Here is a 13,071-nt window from a genome sequence, read left to right as displayed (position 1 = left end):
GTATATGAATAAGAAGGATTTAGAAGGATTTGGGGCCAAATGCTGGCAAATGAGACTAGATTAATGTAGGATATCTGGTCAGCATGGATGAGTTGGACCGAAGGGTCTGTTTCCATTCTGCACAGCTCTATGACTCTAAATTAGGACTGAGATTAGGATGAATCTTGGAGCATGGTGAATCTTTGGAATTCTCTACCCTGAGAGAAATGGAGGCTCAGTCCTTGACCATATTTAAAGTAGAGTCATAAACTCAGAGACATATAACACAGAAACATTCCTTTTGGTCCAACTCATCCCCGCCTAATCCTAATCTGACCTTGTCCTATTTGGCAGCATTTGGCCCATATCTTTCTAAACCCTTCCTTTTCGCATACCCATCCAGATGTTTTCAAAATGTTGCCATTATACCCATCTCCACCACTTCTTTCAATCTTTCCTCTCTCACCTTAAACCCATGCCCTCTAGTTTTTGACTCCCCCTCCCTCGGAAAAAGATCTTGGCTATTCACCTTATCCATGCACCTCATGATTTTATAAACCTCGATAAGGTTACCCCTCACCCTCCAAAAAATCCCCAACCTATTCAGCCTTTCCCAATAGCTCAAACTCTCCAGTGCTGGCAACATGCTTGTAAATCTTTTCTGCACCATCTCAAGTTCCTATAGAAGGCCAAACAGAATTGTACAGTATTCCAGAAATGGCCTCACCAATGTCCTGTACAGCTTGATAAACCTTTAATTAGCAATGATGTAAAGCGCTATGGAATAGTATAGTTTGAATGCATTTAATGGTAGAGAATGCATGACTGGTTGAATGGCCTATTCCCATTCCTCTGTTCCCATCAGAATAAATATGATGCCTTCACTGTGGATGCTCTAAAATGCATCTCATATTTACCCCCAGTACACTTTGTGTTCGTGAATTCCACATTGCAAACACTTTCAAATTAAAATTCTCTCTCCTCAGTTCCCTATGAGATTTATGAATGTCTGCATTACATTTATGGCCTATAGTTTTGGTCTGCCTATACACGCGAAATATCTTGTCTGTATCTGTATCTACCCCATCAAAACCTTCCATGATATCAAGGCTTACAGATTCAGCTGTCAGCCTTCTCTTTTCTACAGAATAGAACTCTAATTGAACCCTGTTCAATTCTTAATGGTCATAATCTCTTAAATCTGAGATTTAAGGGCGACACGGTGGCACAGTGGTTAGCACTGCTGCCTCACAGCGCCTGTAGACCTGGGTTCAATTCCCGACTCAGGCAACTGACTGTGTGGAGTTTGCACGTTCTCCCCGTGTCTGCGTGGGTTTCCTCCGGGTGCTCCGGTTTCCTCCCACAGTCACAAAGATGTGCGGGTCAGGTGAATTGGCCAAGCTAAATTGCCCGTAGTGTTAGGTAAGAGGTAAATGTAGGGGTATGGGTGGGTTGCGCTTCGGCGGGTCGGTGTGGACTTGTTGGGCCGAAGGGCCTGTTTCCACACTGTAAATCTAATCTAAGTCTAATCTAATCTAAATTATCTCTGTAAATATATTTTTGGATTTTCTCCAGTGTCTCCTTCTATCCCTTTTTTTAAATAAAATAGAGACCAAAACTCTTTCAATTGTCGAGATGTAGTCTACCCAATGTTCTACAAAAGCTAACATAATTATGGCAATTTTCAATTCTATTACTCTGGAAATGAACCACTAGGTTGTTTGCATTTACTTTAAATGATCTTGTTAACCCGTATCACAATTTTGTGACTTTCATATTGTACCTGACAAATCCTTTTAGATTATTTTAAATATTCATTTTAAGTTTTGTCATTGGATTTAAATGGAAGAAGGGTCAGCGAGTAAAAGTGAGACAGTTCTCAAAGCCCAGAAACTAAATAGAAGACAAAATCGGGAGTACAAGCAGCACATAGCTCTGGTGCAGGATCCACACCCAAAGTTCCAGCACCTCCCTCTTTGTCTCTCTCGCTCTTTGTCCCTTCCCGCTACCTGGGTATGAGATATCCAACAATATGAACAACTGATCAGGCATTAGTACTGGTCCTAAATTTTAGTTAATCCAACACAGGAAATCTGTGTCAGAATGCATTGAGGTCCACTTATTCAGTTGTTCAAGCTGCTGGCTTTCCTTGATGGAAAGCCTCTATTAAAAATACAAAAGAAAAACACACGTTCCTCAGTAAATACACAATGAACAAAAAAACTGGTGGGTTTAAACATGACTCATTTGTTACAGAATGAAAAACAATCAAAAGGATATTGGTAAAACAGCTCACCAGGATGAATGATAATCATGGGCTGCATTTTTAAAGACTCACCCTCAGTTCTTTAGTTTGCTTGTCAACAATTTGCTGCACGTTGAGATGTCCCTCCTTTTGTGCAGCTTGGTTTATAACCTGCTGTTCCGCATGGGATGTCATCTCAGCTCGAAGGTCCAACAGTGCTTTACTCAGAGCCTATAAGTCATAGAATAGGAATCAGAATAGCATGAACCTGCTCTTCCTGTAGCTGGTCATTTTAACACAGCTCCTGCTCGTCTGCCCACTTGTCTGTCCTCGGCATGCTGCGTGGCCCAGTGAACCACAGCACAAACTGGAGGAACAACATCTCATTTTCAGACTGGGCACTTTACAGCCTTGTGGATTTAACATTGAGTCCAAAACCTTCAAATTGTGAATCAATTCCCATTTCTACCTTTTCTTTTGGCTTTATTTCTAACATTTTCTGTCACAGTGTCCTCTCTCTCTTCCCCCCACTCCAGTGGGACTGTCTGTTCTTTCAGGTCTGGCAGTTAGACACATCATTGTTCTGCCATTCTCACCTACCAATCAGTTAATCTGAACTAACAACATATTTTCTCCCCCAGCACTCTACACCCACCAACCCCCTAACTATAGCATAAACTTCACGTCAGCTCTGATGAAGCCTCATTTAGACTCGAAACGTTAGCTTACTCTCTCCACGGATGCTGCCTGACCCGTTGTGATCACCAACATTTGCTGGTTTTCGTCAGAGAAAAAGCTTCCGTTTACAACAGAGTAATGCTTCCAAATGTTAACCATCTGAACAGCTGACTGTGCCTGAAATCTATAGAACGGTGTAACTGGAAAAATAGTTTTCACTTTTAATATTTTATTTGGCATATTTGAAATTGCAAATAGTGAGTTATATTAATTCAAAAAGAATTAAAATTAAAAAAATAAAAAGTTAAATTACATTAAAGATTACTTCCAGGTAAGTGGAAGTTGCTATGAAGTACAGTGTAAAACACTACAGTAACAGACAATAAGGATATAATATCCAGGCTAACTCTTTGTTGATATGCATTTTTGCTTTTCTTTTTATTCATTTTTCATTATTACCTTTTGCTGCTTCTCTTTCAAAGCCAGTTGACCTTTTAACCTGTCCACTAAGTTCTTCATGGTGGTGGTGGGTGCCCTTGTATTTGCTTGTTTCTGAGCCTCTAACTCAGATTGCAAGTACTGCACCTCCTTCTCCATCTGCAGCTGTGTGCACCTCAGGTCATCTAGTTCATTGCATAGCTTCTTTACCTCAGTTGCATGCTTCTCTTCCAGACTTGAAATAAAAGGTTGACAGAATGTTTAATGCTCCAATGGAGAAATCCATTGTGTTTACAGCACAGGCAATCGGTCCAGCTGGTTTGTGCTGGCACTGGCACTCGACAAGAGCCTTCTTCCACCCTAATTTAGCTCATCCTGTTGATATTCCTTTATTCCTTTCTCCCCAAAATGTTTATCTAGCTTCTGCTTAAGTGTATCAATCTGAAGTGGTTACAGGTTTCACATTCTAAATACACTCTAAGTAATGAATTCTCCTGATGACCCTTTTGGACTTACGAGGGAGTATTTATACAGGACATTCTGCTATGTGCATTCCATCAACGTGAACTGGCTGTAACACAATTGACGAATGGGGGGGCGCTGTTTCTAAAGTGTAAACATTTAAAACGTGTTGGCTATAATGCGTTTGCATCACCAACACTTTAAGAGCCACTTTTATTGCGCGATTTTTATACAGTGTGGGGTTGCACATGAACCCAACCATCAGGTTATAGAAGAGCTTCCTGCATTCATGGCCCCTAGGTTTGAATCCCTTGTGTCAGTACTGTTAACGATTTGTCAGTCTATACCATGTGATCATTTTGCTACTCTGCCTTACACTTGTTCTTCCTGAGGAATTGGAAACTGATTAAGTTTACACCTTTAGATTGGTGTGAGAACGTGACCCAAATCTGAGAAACTTCTGCGGCACAAATTAAAATGCACATATTTCACAAGTCTCAAGATTGTACAGTGCTCAATGTGTTATTTTTTAATTACAGTCACTACATTTAAAGTCAGAACCAATAATGTTTGGCAAATGGGGAGTGAAATGAATCAGTTCTTAATCAGGTAGCAGGGAGATCAGGTTTGGAGATTGAATATCCCAGGGTACTCTGTTTCTAAAGGATAGGCAGGAAGGAAAGGAGGTGGAGTATCTTTAATCAGATCAAAGGTGTAGTGAGAAATGATATCAGCAGTGGAGATCAAGACATAGAATCAGTCTGCGGAGTAATAAGAAATAGCAAGGAAAAGAAGACCCTGATGGGAGTAATCGATAGATCCTCAGCAGTACCCTGCAATACAGTAGGGTATAAACTAGGAAATACTGGGAGCATGTACAAAAAATACAGCAGTAATTTTTGATGATTTGAATATTTGTATAAACTGGATTAATTGAACTGATAAGGGTCGCCTTGAGGGAAGGTTTTGTGAATGTATGAGATTGTTTCTTGGAGCAAAATTCTGTGCAAACAACCAGGGAGCAGGTTATCCTGGATTTGATATTGTGTAAGAAGCTGGGATTAGTTAGCAATCTCATAGGAAAGGATCCTCCATGGAAACGTGATCACAGCATGCTAGAATTTAAAATTCAGTTGGACAGCAAGAAACTGGAGACCAAACTGGTGTTCTGGCATTAAACAACGGTAATTACGTTGGCATGAAGACAGATTAAGCCCCGGTGGACTGGGCAGGAAGACTAAAAGATTGGTGAGTTGATGATCATTGGCAGATATTTAAAGAGATACTCAATCATAGAATAACTACAGTGCAGATGGAGGCCATTTAGCCCACAGAATCTACACAAATCCTTCAAAGAATATCCCATCATAATTCCATTACTCCATATTTACCATCGTTAACCCAACTAGCCTACATACTATGGGGCAATTTAGCACAGTCAATCCACCTAACCCGCACATCTTTGGTCTTTGGGACAAAACCTGGGGAGAACATGCAAATTCCATGTAAACAGTCACTAAAGCTGGAATCTGGGTCCCAACGAAAATATATTCCAGAGAAGAAGAAAAGTCGTAAAGTGGGGACAAACATCCATGGCTAAGCAAGGATGTTAAAGATAATTTAAATGCAAAAACTGAGGCATACCATATTACAAAGATAAATGGTACGCAGGTAGATTGGGAAACTTGTAAAGATGATCAAAGAGTTATGAAAAAAAATTATAAAAACAGCAAAGGTAAATGATGAAAGAAAACCATCAAAAAATACAAAAATTAATAGCAAAAGCTTCTGTAAGTACATACAAAGGGAGACTGCAGCTAAAATGATTGCTGGATCCTTCGAGGATGAGGCTGCGGAGTTAATCAATGGGGAACACAGAAATGGTAGTCACAAAATCTATATATTTGATTCAGTTTTCACAGTGGAGAACGCTAATACCATTCCAATAGTAGTATATAACACAAAGGTTATAGAAAGGGGGAACTTACTAAAAATCATCATCAGTAGGGAAAAAGTAATGAACAAACTATTAGGACTAAGGGCATCAAGTCCTCAGGGCCTGATGGTCTACATTCTAGAGTATTAAAGGAAATGGCAAAGAATGTGGATCCACTGGTTCTAATACTCCAAAATTCCCTGCATTTGGAAAAGGTTCCAGTGGATTGGAACAATACAAATATAACATCCTCATTCGAATAAGGAGGGAAGCAAAACATAGGATACTACAGAGTAGTGAATTTAACGTGTATTTCTGGGAAATTTTTAGAATCCATTACGAAGGAAGTCATAACAAGACATTTTCAAAGTCAAATATAATCCATCAGAGTCAGCATGATTTTATGAAGGGTGAATCACGTTTGATTATTTGTTAGAGTTCTTTGAAGATGTGACAAGCAAGGTGGACAATGGGGATCCTGTAAATGTAGTATATCTGGACTTCTAGAAGCATTTTATCAGGTGCCACACAAAAGGTTAATACATAAGAGTTGATCACATGGGGTTAAAGGTAATTTATTAGTTTGGATAGAGGATTGCTTTACAGAAAGCAGGGAGTTGGGATAAATGAGTCTTTTTCTGGTTGTAACTGGTGGAGCGCCACAGGGTTCAGTCCTCAGGCCTCAACTATTTTCAATAAATTCATGACTTGGATGTATGGATAAAAAGTATTACAGCCAAACTTACAGACGATACTATAATATGTGGGAAAGCAAACTGCAATGAATAAATAAGAAATTTACAAATGAACATGGATAGGTTTGGGTTAATGGGCCAAAATCTGGCAGAAGAAGTTAACATGGATAAGTGTAAGGTTATCTATCTTAATCAGAAGAATAGAAAGGCAATTTATTATCTTATCAAAGAGAAATTTCAGAGTTTTGCAGTTCAGAAGGATCTCGGTGTCTTCATGTCCTAATCGCAAAAAACTAGAATACAGGTACAGCATGTAACAAGGAAAGCAAATGGAATTTTGGCATTTATTGTAAAAGGAATAGATCATAAAAGGAGACCACACCTGGAATACCGTGTAAAATGTTCCCTACTTGAGGAGGGATGTAGTTGTATTGTAGGCAGTTTAGAAGAGATTCACTAGATTAATTCCAGAAGTGAAGGGGTTGTCATATGAAAAAGACTGAACAGTTTAGGCCTATACTCTCTGGAGTTGAGAAGATTGTGAGGAGATCCAAGTTGAGGTAAATAAGATGCTAAAGGAAATGACAAAGTAGATGCAGAAAGGATAGTTCCTCGTGTGGGGTAACCCAGAATCAGAGGTCACAATTTTAAGTTAAGGTGTAGGAGATTAAAAGCAGAGATAAGGAAAAATTACTTCTCTCAAAGGGACAAGAGTCCAACGAATCAATACTCCAAAATGCTGTGCTGCTGAAACATTGTGTAAACGGAAGATGGAGATGGATGGATCTTTAAGCATTAATGGTGAAAGGTTGATGGAATAGATGGAAAATGGAGTTGAGGCTGAGATGAGAAGAGGCAGGATTATACTGAGTGGTTCAAGGGGCTGAATTGTCTTCTCCTGCTTTTTGGTCTTATGTTCTTTATGGTGGTAACTGGAAGAATTGACTAAACTAATGACAGGTCTTTTTGCTCTATTTGCAATGTCACAATTTAATATTTGTGTGTTGCTTTGAATGGCTAACTCTATTCCAAGTTGCTAAATTCAGTACTTCTGTCCCCCATAACTAAATATATGATCCCGCCATTTAAGCGCTACTCCCACATTGTTAAGGAGACAATAAGAACCACCAAATTTTGATTTGGTTCAAAAATTTCTGGCATTTAAAATTACTTTAAAAGCAATTAAACTGGGTTAAAACATATAAGCAAATTACACAATGCCAGAAATGATCATGACAGAGCTCACTTTGCTTTCTCTGCGTTGTGCTCTTTCACTTTCAGCTGATTAATATCTTTCTGTTTCTCTAGTTCCACGGTTGCTCTCTTCAGTTTGTCCACAAGCGCTGACAGTGAGCTGTCCTGTTCTGCCACGGTTTGTTCCAACTCTGCCAGGCGTGCCAAATGCTTGGATGTTGGAACTGGAAGAGATGGTTTCTTCATCAGCTCCTGTTAGAACAACACAAATAATTTATTGTTTTGTTACGGTACTGCCTATATTCTCTTCTTTCTATTACCCAATTACTCTTTACTGTCTGCGGATGCTGAATGACTGTCAGATTTTTCAGCATTTCAGTTCTTGTTTCAGATTTGCAGCATCTGCACATTTTTAAATAAACAATATTTTCTTTGTCGATAATAGCAGGCTTTATTGTATCATTAGATTCGCAAAATCTGGTCTTTGTGCTACATCCTGCAACATAAGCCTTCAGAATTTAATTATATTTAAATTAAATTAGGTTGACATTTAAAGGATAAAGACTTTCTAGACAGGAAGTGGAATTAGCTGGTTGTTTGAGAAGATGCAACGTATAGGGTTACGGGGAGAAGGAGGATGGTACTAAATCATCAACTGATGCACATAAGATGGACCAAATGGTATCAATTTGGCTGGGCTGTGACAATTCTGTAACTAAATTAGAAAACTAATGAATTTGCAACAAATAAAAAAATTGCACATGATGAGATTAAAATATTACATAAACATTTTATAATTCTGGTGATTTTTGAGAAGATTTGTAGCTCAGGTTGAGATTCTAAATGTAAGTTTGCTCGCTGAGCTGGAGGGTTCGTTTTCAGATGTTTTGTCACCATATTAGGTATCATCATCAGCGAGCCTCCAGTGAAGCACTGGTGTTGTGTCTTGCTTTCTGTTTATGGGTCTTGGTTTCTTAAGTTGGGTGATATCATTTCCTGTTCTTTTTCTCAGAGGGTGCTGGATGGGATCCAAATCGATGTGTTTATTGATGGAGTTCTGGTTGGAATGCCAGGCCTCGAGGAATTCTCATGCACGTCTCTGTTTAGCTTGTCCTAGGATGGATGGGTTGTCCAATCAAAATGGTGTCCTTCTTCATCTATACGCAAAGATACTAGTGAGAGTGGGTCATGTCTTTTGGTGGCTAGTTGGTGTCCATGTATCCTGGTGCAAAGTGCACCAACATTAAGCAGGAAAATAACACAGGAAAGGAAAGCCCTAGAAAGACTCAAAAAAAAGACAAAATCATTGTAATCCTACCTGCAGTCAAAGGGCACATGACCATCATTCTAAACAAAACAGATAACCTTGAAAAAGAGAATTCAGTGTCTGCAGATACCAACACTTAACAATAAGTGGTTAACTACAAAACTGAATCACATCCTTAATGAAAAAGCATCAGAAATTAGGAGAAATAAAAAAGATAGACTTCCAAAAAATGAAACTGGATGGATCCAACACAGCATGCTTCTACGGATTACCCAAAGTACACAAACCCGGAGCACCCTCCTCAGACACACAGTCTCACTACCTGGAACACCAACATACAGACTAGCCAAGGAACTCCACCGAAAACCAAAACACTCAGGAGAAGACTCCAGCTATTCCATTCATTCCACCCAAGAATTCCTGAACACCATCAAAGACAGCAAGATAGAAAAGGACAAAATAATGGTCTCCTTTGATGTTACAGCCCTGTTCACATCAATTAATATCAACCTGGCCAAAGAAACAGTGACTGCACTACTAGAAGAGGTTTCTAGCATCTGCAGTCCTCATTTTTACCTGAAGACACAAACACCAGACAGTGCCAACTTCATCAGTAAAGACAACATCCTCAAGCTAGTGGACCTGTACCTCACCACCCACTTCACATCCAATAACAAGGCCTACAAACAAATTAACAGAACACCAGTGGGATCACCAACAACAGGGTTCCTAGCAGAAGGAGTAATGCAGAGACAGGAACAAGCAGCCCTCCCAACTATCCAACTCAAACTCTGGGTCCGTTACGTGGATGTCACCTTTGTCATTACAAAACAAAACAAATTAGAGGTAACCTACAACTCCATCAACAATATCCTGACTGGCATAAAATTCACAAAAGAGGAGGAGAATGACAACAGACTCACATTCCTCTAAGTGACAGTAGAATGAACAGTTAATGGAGAACTTCAAATCACTGTCTATAGAAAAACAATACACACAGACCAAATACTTAACTGCAGAAGCAATCATCCCAACACCCACAAACTGAGCTCCATCAAGACATTATTTCAATGAGCCACAACATACTGCAGCACCCAAGAACTATGAACAGCAGAAGAAAAATACCTATACAGCGCATTCAAGAAGAACAAGTACCCAATAAATACAGTTCCCCGATTCATCAGCAACAAACCCAAACAAGCAGAAACAACACGCCCAGAAACTCTCGCCACATTACCTTACATCAAAGGCATCTCTGAAATGATTTCCAGACTATTCAGACCCTTTGGCATCATGGTAGCTCAGAAACCAACCAACACAATTAAACAGTGACTAATGAACAGAAAGAATATAATAGAAACAATCAGCAAAATGACTGCCATTTGCAAAATACCACGCAAAGACTGGAAAAAAACATTACATCGGAATAACAGGCAGACAACTTCTCACCAGGACATATGAACACCAACTAGGCACTAAAAGACATGACCCACTATCACTGGTATCCTTGCATACAGACGAAGGAGGACATCACTTTGATTGAGCAACACATCCATTCTAGGACAAGCTAAAAGAGACATGCATGAGAATTCCTCGAGGCCTGACATTCCAACCAGAACTCCATCAATAAACACATCGATTTGGATCCCATCTACCACCCTCTGAGAAAAAGAACAGGAAATGATATCACCCACCTTAAGAAACCAAGACCCATAAACAGAAAGCGGGAGATAACACCAGCGCTTCACCGGAGGCTCACTGACAAGGTTACCTAATGTGGTGACAAAATGTCTGAAAACAAACCTTCCAGCTCAGTGAGCAAACATACATCCAGAACTTAGTCATTTTTACAGAAAAAAAGCAATATGAAGGGTTAAACTAACCATTGCAGATTGTTTAAATTTATTTAGTGATGCATCTGCATATGAATCCAATTTCAGGTGCAAGGCTTTAAGATCCTTCTCGTGTTTCTTTGCAATTTCTTCTCGGTCCTGTGAAGTGTTTTAAAAAAAAGGATAAGTAATCCATTTGACTTAGTTATGTATGAATTCTTGTTCCTGGTTCTTAGTCAATAAAGCTTTGGTAAAACAGCATCTAAGTTTGAGTATTTCCAACAAAAACTTGATTCTTCTCTCCTGCTTATCCAACGATCCACAATAGTTTTAAATAAGGGAAAGAATGCATTCAGCCCACTGCTTTTCGTTTTGTTAGATTAATGCCATTGCCACATTCTCTCCTCATAACCATGCATCACTTCCTTCATTGAATGCTTATCTCCCCTTGAAAAGATCTAATGACCTCTTGTTTCAACTACTGCATTAATACTGTGTAAGTAAATATTTCCCAATATCTCTGCACCTACTCTGCAATAATTTAACAGAGAACGCTGTCTCATTGACACCAGGTGGGAACTTTCTTGTTCATCGCTTCAAAATTATTCATAATTGTACGTTTGCCTTCTTCTCCAGCAAAAATATTTCCAGTATCTCTTTGCTGTCTTAATTACTACAGACCCAAATATCTTCCTAAAATTTTCAGGTACTTAAAAGCCACATTTCTGACTGTTTCTCATCTCTTTCTTAGAGCCTATGTTAAATTGAGATCCCTCCATCTTCAAGGATCACGGTTAATGTTTCATGTATGCAATGAGAACTTGAGATCACACGGTTACCTGGAAGGTATCATGAAGGCTTCTGTCAGTTTGTCTGCTTTAAGACACTGTACCATATAGTTACAAAAAGAATTTGGAGATGTTTCAAATTAAAATGAATAGATTGTAAATAAAGGGGAACATTGTTCCTGGCACTGGTTAGAAGAGAGAATGAATTTTAACTAATGTCCTGGCCAAAAAATATTCCTCAACAAACATCACTAAAACACATTATCTGGTCATTGCTGTTTGTGGGAGTTTTCTGTGTGTAAGTTGGCTGCCACATTTATAACTATAACAGAGACTACACTTCAAAAAGCCCTTCTTTGGTTATAAAGCATTTTGGAATGCCAGAGGATGCAAAACGTTCCATGCATAACTGAAAGTTTGCTCTTTCTTATAACAATGCAACTTTCCTTACCTGGTGAGCTCTTGTCAGTAACTGCTGGTACTTTTGTAGGACTTCCTCTTTCTGGTCTAGCCTAGCCTGCAGGTTAGCAATGGTTTGATGAGCTACTTTCAGGGCCTTCCTACTTTCCATATCATCGTCTGTCTTAGTACTAAGGTCCACCATCAGCTTTTCACGCTCAGCCGTAGCTGGTAGTCGAAGTCTGAGCTCATTTATAACTTGGTCTCGGGATAGCACATTCTGTTCTGCCTTCCACAGAGATGCCTCCTTCTCTTTAAGTTTCTGTAAAGAGATTAGTTGAATTAACAAATTGTATTATATTGATAATATCGTGTACTTAAGGATTGTACATAAAGTTAAAAAGCATCTCAGAAATGGTTTCCAACTAAATCAATTCTAAACTTCACATTTCTTCAGTTAACATACCCTTATTTTGTTTTGAAAAAGAACAAGCTATTTTTTGGATGAAGTTTACAAATGCTAGTGAGTTGTTGGAGATTTTCTGAATGGCGCTCAGATAGTCACACTGCTCCTTTTTTTTTAAATGTGAAGAGAGAGCTCCACATTTCTGACAGGAGATTCTGATCAGAAATGTGGAGTCACACTTGAAATTGACAAGTCCCTCCTGCAGGATAGGCAGGGGAAGGCAAACATGCCCTTTTTCACAGCAGTCAGTTATCAAGTCTGTGACTTAAAGGTTAAGCATCACAGACAACCACTTTGAACGTGAAATTAAGGTGCTGGAAAAGCAGGTGACAGGTGAGAAGGGGGTAGGGAATCAGGATGCCAGTTGGCTTAGATGGGAAGAATCTGAGGTGAATATTGGAGTATTTAATGCAAGTCAGAATGGGTAGCAATTCTGGTCTGTTTGGGCGGGAAAGGGATGGGTCAGGTATGGTGGTGAGGAAGCAAAGGTAGGGAGGGTGTCTGGTTCCAGAGGGAGTCAGGTACAAAGGCAGGGGGAGTAGTTGGGTGGTGGCGGGGTAAGTGGGTGGTGGTGTTGGGTCCAGTGGCGTTAGAGCTGAAAATGTGTTGCTGGAAAAGCGCAGGTCAGGCAGCATCCAAGGAACAGGAAATTCGACGTTTCGGGCATAAGCCCTTCATCAGGCTTATGCCCG

General features: G+C 39.5%; 1 protein-coding gene across 1 annotated transcript in view; it reads right to left on the bottom strand.

Annotated features, from left to right (window-relative positions):
• The window catches only part of cep290 (centrosomal protein 290), a 144,830-nt gene that overhangs the window by 44,512 nt on the left and 87,247 nt on the right, over positions 1-13,071 (bottom strand). Inside the window, exons 35-39 of the mRNA XM_060839688.1 lie at positions 11,966-12,235; positions 10,778-10,885; positions 7,680-7,879; positions 3,362-3,575; positions 2,318-2,455 (exon numbers count right to left, since the gene is read on the bottom strand). Coding sequence (XP_060695671.1) covers positions 2,318-2,455; positions 3,362-3,575; positions 7,680-7,879; positions 10,778-10,885; positions 11,966-12,235 — 930 coding nt within the window. The remainder of the gene's footprint in view (positions 1-2,317; positions 2,456-3,361; positions 3,576-7,679; positions 7,880-10,777; positions 10,886-11,965; positions 12,236-13,071) is intronic.

The sequence above is a fragment of the Hemiscyllium ocellatum genome, chromosome 19, assembly GCF_020745735.1.
Source record: "Hemiscyllium ocellatum isolate sHemOce1 chromosome 19, sHemOce1.pat.X.cur, whole genome shotgun sequence".
In the NCBI taxonomy this organism is placed as follows: domain Eukaryota; kingdom Metazoa; phylum Chordata; class Chondrichthyes; order Orectolobiformes; family Hemiscylliidae; genus Hemiscyllium; species Hemiscyllium ocellatum.
Note: the sequence above shows the minus strand (reverse complement) of the source record. Positions and strands in the feature narration are given on the sequence as shown.